The sequence below is a fragment of the Rhinopithecus bieti genome, unplaced genomic scaffold (assembly GCF_001698545.2).
Source record: "Rhinopithecus bieti isolate Rb0 unplaced genomic scaffold, ASM169854v2 scaffold_28055, whole genome shotgun sequence".
Classification (NCBI taxonomy): Eukaryota; Metazoa; Chordata; class Mammalia; order Primates; family Cercopithecidae; genus Rhinopithecus; species Rhinopithecus bieti.
In genome coordinates, this window is record NW_016812914.1 from 1,963,454 (window position 1) to 1,971,704 (window position 8,251).

The window sequence follows — 8,251 nt, forward strand, 5'->3', positions numbered from 1 at the left end:
ACAGGCAGCACAGGTGTAGGTGGTTAGGGACCCTGGGCGCTCACCTCTGCTCCCTGCCATGCCATCTGCCTTTCGGAGCCTCAATTCTTTCAGAAGATACTTTCAGTTTTCCATCGGGTTAAATGGTGATAGCAAGAGCAATCATCCATTAAATGAAAACCAAGGTTGAGACAGCGCTTTGTAAAGCAAAGTTCCCGAAACATTTGTGAGGGGGAGGAGTGTACAGGTTTATTTTAGAGTCCAGGCTGGAATTTGCATTGCTTTTTGTGGATCCACACCTCCCCCTCTCCCAGCCCAGGAAAAGCACTGCAGTGGCTCTTCTGTTTCACAAAGTGAGTTTAGGGAAAGACGTGCCGCAGGGGGTTCATTTGGACTGTGAGAACATCATTCATGCAAGAAATACTGAGTACCTACTATGTGCTAAACAGCGGGCTGGGCTCTTCGTAAGGAATAGAGATAGTCAACTGAATGCCAATTCATGAGATACGAAACACATTCAACAGTTTCTTAGGGTCAGATTAGGACACAAATGCTAAACAGTCTTCCTGCGCCTCCCCCTGGAGAGGAAATGAACTAGAAAATGAAATTGTGCCAGTAAAGCGCTAAGCCGGGTGCCTGGGACATGGCAAACCAGTCCTGAAATAAATGTTTTATTAATAGCAATCTTAGCTAATTAAAATACATAGCGTTTATTGAGCGTTGGGTCTCAGGCACGGTGCTAATTCTTTTAGAAGTCTTTAATTCGTTTTAGTCCACCCCAAACAATAGGGTGGTATTGATCACCTCCGATTTACAGACGAGGAAACTGAGGCAAAGAGAAATCCTAGTAGCTAGTAGAAGTGCACGCAATGTGGTCAAGCTAACAAGGTGTTTTGTCCACTGCTGTATCTACAAAACCTCTAACAATGCCTGGTGCATAGATGCTCAGTATGCATTTGTGGGATCAGTGATTCCGATGCCTGCTTCTTATAAATCTTTTTATTTTGAAATAATTACAGGTAAGGAGTTGAAAAACAGTATAGTGGTCGCGAGTGTCTTTTTTTCCCTCAGCTTCTCCCAGGGATATCTACTTACATAACAACGCCCAAACCGGGAAATTGACGTGGGTAAAATCCACAGACTCTATTCACCTTGTAATGTGGCTTTAATAGAAATGCTGGACATTTTGTAAGCTAATATCGTTGCTATGGTTCTTATTCCCAGCTAAAACGGCGCTCTTTGCTTTGTGCACCTAAACACTGCACACCGAGGGCGACCACCATCCCCGAGACGCCCAGACTGTATCCTAAAACAGCCTCGCCAGCGCCGAATGGGTTAACGGGGGAGGCGAGCGGGAACGCCTCCGTGCGCTTGCGCGGCGTCGCTTCGCCCCGCCTCCGCAGCGCAGTCACATGACCCGCCCAACCGGCGTCCGCCTATAAAATGCTGAGTGTTGACGTCAGCGTTCTCTTCCGCCGCCGTCGTCGCCATCCTCGGCGCGACTCGCTTCATTCGGTTCTACCTGGGAGAATCCACCGCCATCCGCCACCATGGTGAGTAACCCTGCCTCGCTGGTGTCCCGAAACGGCGGCGGGGCCTCCGCGGGGCCGACGCTGCCTAGCTTGGGACGCTGGGGCCGCCCTTGCCGGGAGGAGACGTAGCGGCGGCGGCGCCGGAGGAGCCGGGACTGGAGCAGCGGCCGCCGCCATGTCTGTGCGCCGCACTGTTCACCGAGCCCCTTCTCCGCTTCCGGGGGCGCCGTAACCTTGCCCAGACCCGGTTGGAGCTGGGGTGTTAAGGAGGATGGGGGTGGGGTATGATGATGTGGCAGGCGTTGTGATGGCGCGCACCGCGGTGGAAGCGGGGAGACGGGCAGGCGCCTTATGTAACTCGCGGGCCGCGAGTTTGAGATCGATTTTCTGCCGGGGGACTAGGGGCGGCAGGGAAATGGCAGAACGAGCAAAACGACACCTGAAAGGCTCCCCTTTTCCTCCCGAATACCTTCTCCTGATGCTGTTAGCCGTCGGCCCTAGGCGCTTGTCCTTGGGACTCCCAACTGTGCAAAGACTCGTTTTGAGACACGAGATGTAGGCTTGTGGCTGTTAGGGCCGTTCCGGCTCCCCGTTATCTCCTGGGGAGGGTGGCCTTGTGTGATCCCTCTTGCCGAGGGGTGACCTTGCATTTTATTATGGAGGTTTTTGGTCGGGGAAGCCTGGGTGGCCAGATGACAACGTGGAGGGGGCTTTGGGAGAGGGTTCATCCCTTATGTGTTTGGCCTCTAATAACTCTTTAGTGTTTGTATTTGGTGTCAAGGAAATCTGTTGCCACTGAGTTTTATTTCTGAACGCTTTTATTTCTGGGTTGTCAATTGTGGATGACATCTGTTGACAGTGGATCCTTGGAGATTGCGGGGTAGTTCTCAAGGCGTGTTAGGCTGGCAGGATTGGGTGGGCTTCGGGCACCCCAACACCAGCCCCCTCCTGGCCTTGGGCATGCCGGTTTGGACTGAACGCTCCATGCCAAGCCGTGTTCCTGGAAATCGCGAGCTGGTCTGAGCCTCCCCCTCTTGCCCAGGTGAACTTCACGGTAGACCAGATCCGCGCCATCATGGACAAGAAGGCTAACATCCGTAACATGTCTGTCATCGCCCACGTGGACCACGGGAAGTCCACACTGACAGACTCCCTGGTGTGCAAGGCGGGCATCATCGCCTCGGCCCGGGCCGGGGAGACACGCTTCACTGACACCCGGAAGGATGAGCAGGAGCGTTGCATCACCATCAAGTCAACGTGAGCTCCCCATGCCCTCTGTACCCAGGCAGGGAGGTGCTGGCGTGGCAGCTGGAGGCCACTGGGCCAGGGTGGGCGGGGAGAGACTAGGCAATGGCTCTTTGTCCTGGTTTCTTAATTCATGGGAGAATGAGTGAGGTTCAGTCCAGCGAGACGGGACCAAGAGTCACAGGGATTGGGGGTGCTGCGAGCTGGAAGATTTTCTTGAGGAGGGGGCTTCACTCAGTGGTTCTCCTTCCCTGGGGACTTCCCCCGGCTCCTACAATATCTGGAGAGGTTTTGCTGTCACACCTGGAAGGGGAGGGTGTTCCTGCCACTCAGGATGCTGGGAAGCTGTTGCGTTGCACTGGATGGCCTTCATTCCGTGACAGTTTCTGGCCCCTGATGTGAGTGGGGTGAGAGTCTAAAACGTGAGCACAGAGCACAGTGATCCCAAATGCTTTTTGTCCTGGGTGGGCACCACAGTGAGGGTCTCTGGCTAAAGCTCTTCATTTCCACTGGAGCAGGGGCAGAAGTGAGGAGGGAAGGGCCAGAGTCTCTGGAGGCTTTTGCTGTCCTGCTGGGTCTTTAGTTGCTACTTTGAGTCAGGTGTGATGAGTCTTGGGGGCACCAAGTCGGTGGGGCAGAGTGTCTGGTCAGGAGGGCTCTGAGTAGCTGGCTGTGGGGCTGGTACCAGGAGTTCCCTGTCGTGGGGGGCCTGTCTCGGACAGAGGGTATTGTAGAGGCAAAGGACAAGGGTGGGTTGGGTCTTGTGGGAGCCTCTCCAGGGATGAGTCATGGAGGGAGGAGCAGCCTGGCTTCTGACAGCATCCCAGCCTCTCTGGGCCAGGTGTGTGGATCCTGTCCCCCTGATGGATCCCTCCCTCCATCAGTGCCATCTCCCTCTTCTATGAGCTCTCGGAGAATGACTTGAACTTCATCAAGCAGAGCAAGGATGGCGCCGGCTTCCTCATTAACCTCATCGACTCCCCCGGGCACGTCGACTTCTCCTCGGAGGTGACCGCTGCCCTCCGAGTCACTGATGGTGCATTGGTTGTGGTGGACTGTGTGTCAGGTAAGCAGCGGGTCCCCCTGAGGCAGGGCCTAGAACGCAGGGCCTTCCCTGTTTGAGGATGACAGCGCCGCCCCGTCCCCTGCGTCTCTAGGCGTGTGTGTGCAGACGGAGACAGTGCTGCGGCAGGCCATTGCGGAGCGCATCAAGCCTGTGCTGATGATGAACAAGATGGACCGTGCCCTGCTGGAGCTGCAGCTGGAGCCTGAGGAGCTCTACCAGACCTTCCAGCGCATTGTGGAGAACGTGAACGTCATCATCTCCACCTACGGCGAGGGCGAGAGCGGCCCCATGGGCAACATCATGGTACGGCCCTCCCTGGCTGGGTGGTGTGCCCGCCGCAGTGGGCACCGCAGGAGCTGGCGGGGAGCGGAGTTGAGCTGAGGGGACTGGAAGTGTGTTTCTGCCAGGAATGCTGGGGTGACAGAGAAGGGGGGCTGGAATGTTCTCAATTTTCTTGACCCAGTCCCTAATCTTTGGGCAGCTGGAAGAGGCGAGCGCAGGGAATGGTGACATGGGTGGTGGAGGGGCTGGTCCCCTTGTTGGTGATGACTGATCATTTCTTCACTTTGACCTGATGTCTACTGAAGAAATCCAGTGTCTGAGGCCCATGCCCGAGGCACCCAGTCCGCACCTGCAGGCTCTGCCCAGGGGCCATCCTCACAGCCGCTTCCCATTTCTCACACTTTCAGATCGATCCTGTCCTCGGTACTGTGGGCTTCGGGTCTGGCCTCCATGGGTGGGCCTTCACCCTGAAGCAGTTTGCGGAGATGTACGTGGCCAAGTTTGCTGCCAAGGGGGAGGGCCAGCTGGGGCCTGCCGAGCGGGCCAAGAAAGTGGAGGACATGATGAAGAAGCTGTGGGGTGACAGGTGAGCCCTGCGGTGTATGGTTGGGGGGGGTTCCTGACACCTGGGGGGAGTGGCAGCGCCCAGGGTTGTGGTACCATATTCACAGTACAGCTGAAGCCCACCAGTCACCCCAGAGAGTCTGGCCCAAGCATGTCCCCTTGGTGATCCCGTCTCCCCCTGCCGCATGCCTTGGAGGCCCTAACTTGATTTGGCTTTGCCTGTCCCTGCCAGGTACTTTGACCCAGCCAACGGCAAGTTCAGCAAGTCAGCCACCAGCCCCGATGGGAAGAAGCTGCCACGCACCTTCTGCCAGTTGATCCTGGACCCCATCTTCAAGGTGAGGGGAGTGAGGGCTGCGCCGGGCACCCTGGGCTATGTGTGCCAATGCGACTATTGGCCCCTGGCCCTGCTGGTTCTGGCCAGTAGCCTGTGAGCTAATTGGGCCCATCTCCCTGTGGGGCAGGTGCATGGTGGGAGGAGGCGCAGCTCCTAACTGAGGTGGAGTCAGGGTTCTTCTATTAAGGTCTGGACTGCACAGCCAGAGCCTTGGGACCGCCCTTGCAAGGAGGGGTTTGGGTAACTTGTGGTTTTGGCTACAGGTGGCCATTTAGTGCTTGTAAGTCAGAACTCGTGCCCTTGTCTATGAGTCAGAGTGGGCTTTTTCTCTGCTCTTATCTCGAGGCTTCCTCCAGCTCCCCATCCGCTCGGCTGGGCCCCTGGTAGGCAGGCCAGGCCTGCTCCTGCTCCGCATTGCGTGCCCTGCGCTGACCTCAGTCTCCCGAGCAGGAAGCAGCGCCAGGCTTCCTCCTGCCGTTCCCAGATGGGCTTTCCTGTCTCCTTGTGGTGAATTTAGGTGTTTGATGCGATCATGAATTTCAAGAAAGAGGAAACAGCAAAACTGATAGAGAAACTGGACATCAAACTGGACAGTGAGGACAAGGACAAAGAAGGCAAACCCCTGCTGAAGGTGCGGCCTGGGCCCAGCCCGCGGGTGGAGGGAACGCAGGCTGCGGCTTCTGGATGCTCTGACAGCCTAGGCCCTGGGGGCTGAGGTCCCCAGCTGCGCAGGGACAGCTGCTGTCCCTCTGGCTTTAGGCTTCAGGTGCCGCTGGAGACCCATCCTAGCAGCCAGCCTCATCTGGGACAGGTGCGGACAAGGGCCTTAGCAGGAGTGTGCATGGCCTTTGCCCCCTTCCAGAAGGGGTCGTGCTTTGGAGAACATGACTCGTGACTTTGGCTTCCTTGGCTTCAAGAGAGGAAGGGTGTATGGGGCCATCCAGGTCTCCCCAGGTGTCTGATGCGCCGCCCTCCGCCCCTGCAGGCTGTGATGCGCCGCTGGCTGCCCGCCGGAGACGCCTTGTTGCAGATGATCACCATCCATCTGCCCTCCCCTGTGACGGCCCAGAAGTACCGCTGCGAGCTCCTGTATGAGGGGCCCCCGGACGATGAGGCTGCCATGGGTACGTGGTCCTGGTGGTCGGGTCCTGAGTTGCAGCCGGAGGACTTCCTGTTGCCTAAGGTTGCAGGTTTCAGGCTTCCGGGAGTCTGAGCTGCACTGGAATAAAGCTTGCGGGTTTTCTCTGTTCCTCAGGCATTAAAAGCTGTGACCCCAAAGGCCCCCTTATGATGTATATTTCCAAAATGGTGCCAACCTCCGACAAAGGTCGGTTCTACGCTTTTGGACGGGTCTTCTCGGGGCTGGTCTCTACCGGCCTGAAGGTCAGGATTATGGGGCCCAACTACACCCCCGGGAAGAAGGAGGACCTCTACCTGAAGCCAATCCAGAGGTGAGCCGCTGGGTGATGGCCGGGCCCCTCAGCACTGTTGTGGGCCCTGTCCTGCTCCAGGTCTTTGGCTTCTCGGTCAGGAGTTAGAAGTGAGGAGCATAGAGGGAGTGTAGGGTGATATTAGTGCCAGCCACAGCTTTTATTCTCAGAGTCCATTGAGGGCGTTCCTGGAGAAGCCACAAGTCCCAGGGCACAGCAGATCCCCGCTCATCTGTATCCCTGGGCTCCAGGTGGGTGGTGGCAGTCTTGACCCATACCCAGGGAGAGGGCAGTGACTCCAAAGAGGGTATGTTTCCTGGCAGCCTCCACCCAGCAGTCAGGGAGTTGCGGAAGCCAGCCTGCCCTGGGACCAGGAAGGAGGACCACCAACCCCGGGAGGGACTTCCTCTAGCCTAGGATCCAGCAGAATCATCCCTGCGGCCTGCTGCCGCCTTTTGCTTTCTCCAGAACAATCTTGATGATGGGCCGCTATGTGGAGCCCATCGAGGACGTGCCTTGTGGGAACATTGTGGGCCTGGTGGGCGTGGACCAGTTCCTGGTGAAGACAGGCACCATCACCACCTTCGAGCACGCACACAACATGCGGGTGATGAAGTTCAGCGTCAGCCCTGTCGTCAGAGTGGCTGTGGAGGCCAAGAACCCGGCTGACCTGCCCAAGCTGGTGGAGGGGCTGAAGCGACTGGCCAAGTCCGACCCCATGGTGCAGGTGGGCGCGGAGTGTACCCGCTGGGAGCAGACACCGTGAGGGGGGGCAGCTTGTGGCCTCCACTGTGGCTGTGTGGGTTGCTGTGGTTGTCAGATTGGGGTGACTTGTCATGAAAGGAGGGGTTCCCAGCTGTGGGAAAAATCCCTGCTTCCGTGGGGCTCACACCTCCCAGGTCGAAGTCATGTAAACGGGGACTCCTGCCCAGGCGGCCCCCACCCTCTCCTAGGCTGCCCTGCGCATGTTCACTGTAGCTGGTGGGTCTTACATTTCTTCAGGAGTTTGTGCTGGTCCCAGGTTCCCGGCACCTTCTCCTGAAATCTTGTCCTGGCGGGGTCCAGCTTCTCCTTAGGTAAAGGGAAGCTGGGAGCCTGGTGTCCCACCTGTTCCGAGCCCCCTGCCCCTTTGGTGCTAACTCGTGTCCCTTTCAGTGCATCATCGAGGAGTCGGGAGAGCACATCATCGCGGGCGCCGGTGAGCTGCACCTGGAGATCTGCCTGAAGGACCTGGAGGAGGACCACGCCTGCATCCCCATCAAGGTGAGGCGCCAGTGATCAGCCGTCTCCGCCCCTCAGGCTGAGGCGGGACAGTTGGTTTCCACCCCCGGCCCCCAGGCACCCACTCCTGCTCTCTGTTTTAAAGCTGAGCCCAGGTGGGCTCTGTGCAGGCGCCTAGACTCCCTCTTGGTCTTGGTCTCAGCATTTTAGATTCCTCAAGTCTCTTCTTTAGGGTCTTCTCCAGACATGTGGGGCTGTTTTTTGTTTGTTTGTTTTGTTTCGGAGGTAGAATCTCGATGTATCACTGAGGCTGGAGTGCAGTGGCGCGATCTCGGCTCACTGCAAGCTCCGCCTCCCGAGTTCACGCCATTCTCCTACCTCAGCCTCCCAAGTACCTGGGACTACAGGTGCCCACCATGCCCGGCAAATTTTTTGTATTTTTAGTAGAGACGGGGTTTCACCGCGTTAGCCAGGATGGTCTTGATCTCCTGACCTCTTGATCCACCTGCCTTGGCCTCCCAAAGTGCTGGGAGTACAGGTGTGAGCCACTGTGCCCAGCCTCCAGGGCTGTTTTTTTTTTTTTTTTTTTTTTTTT

General features: G+C 57.2%; 1 protein-coding gene across 1 annotated transcript in view; it reads left to right on the forward strand.

Moving 5' to 3' along the window:
• The first annotated feature begins 1,452 nt into the window (after positions 1-1,452).
• EEF2 (eukaryotic translation elongation factor 2) overlaps positions 1,453-8,251 on the forward strand; it is a 10,159-nt gene continuing 3,360 nt past the window's right edge. The window contains exons 1-11 of the mRNA XM_017847183.1: positions 1,453-1,532; positions 2,554-2,768; positions 3,641-3,822; positions 3,914-4,125; positions 4,512-4,690; positions 4,901-5,006; positions 5,523-5,636; positions 5,991-6,129; positions 6,261-6,456; positions 6,904-7,162; positions 7,591-7,698. Of these exons, the coding sequence (XP_017702672.1) occupies positions 1,530-1,532; positions 2,554-2,768; positions 3,641-3,822; positions 3,914-4,125; positions 4,512-4,690; positions 4,901-5,006; positions 5,523-5,636; positions 5,991-6,129; positions 6,261-6,456; positions 6,904-7,162; positions 7,591-7,698 (1,713 nt within the window). The 5' untranslated portion in view covers positions 1,453-1,529. The remainder of the gene's footprint in view (positions 1,533-2,553; positions 2,769-3,640; positions 3,823-3,913; positions 4,126-4,511; positions 4,691-4,900; positions 5,007-5,522; positions 5,637-5,990; positions 6,130-6,260; positions 6,457-6,903; positions 7,163-7,590; positions 7,699-8,251) is intronic.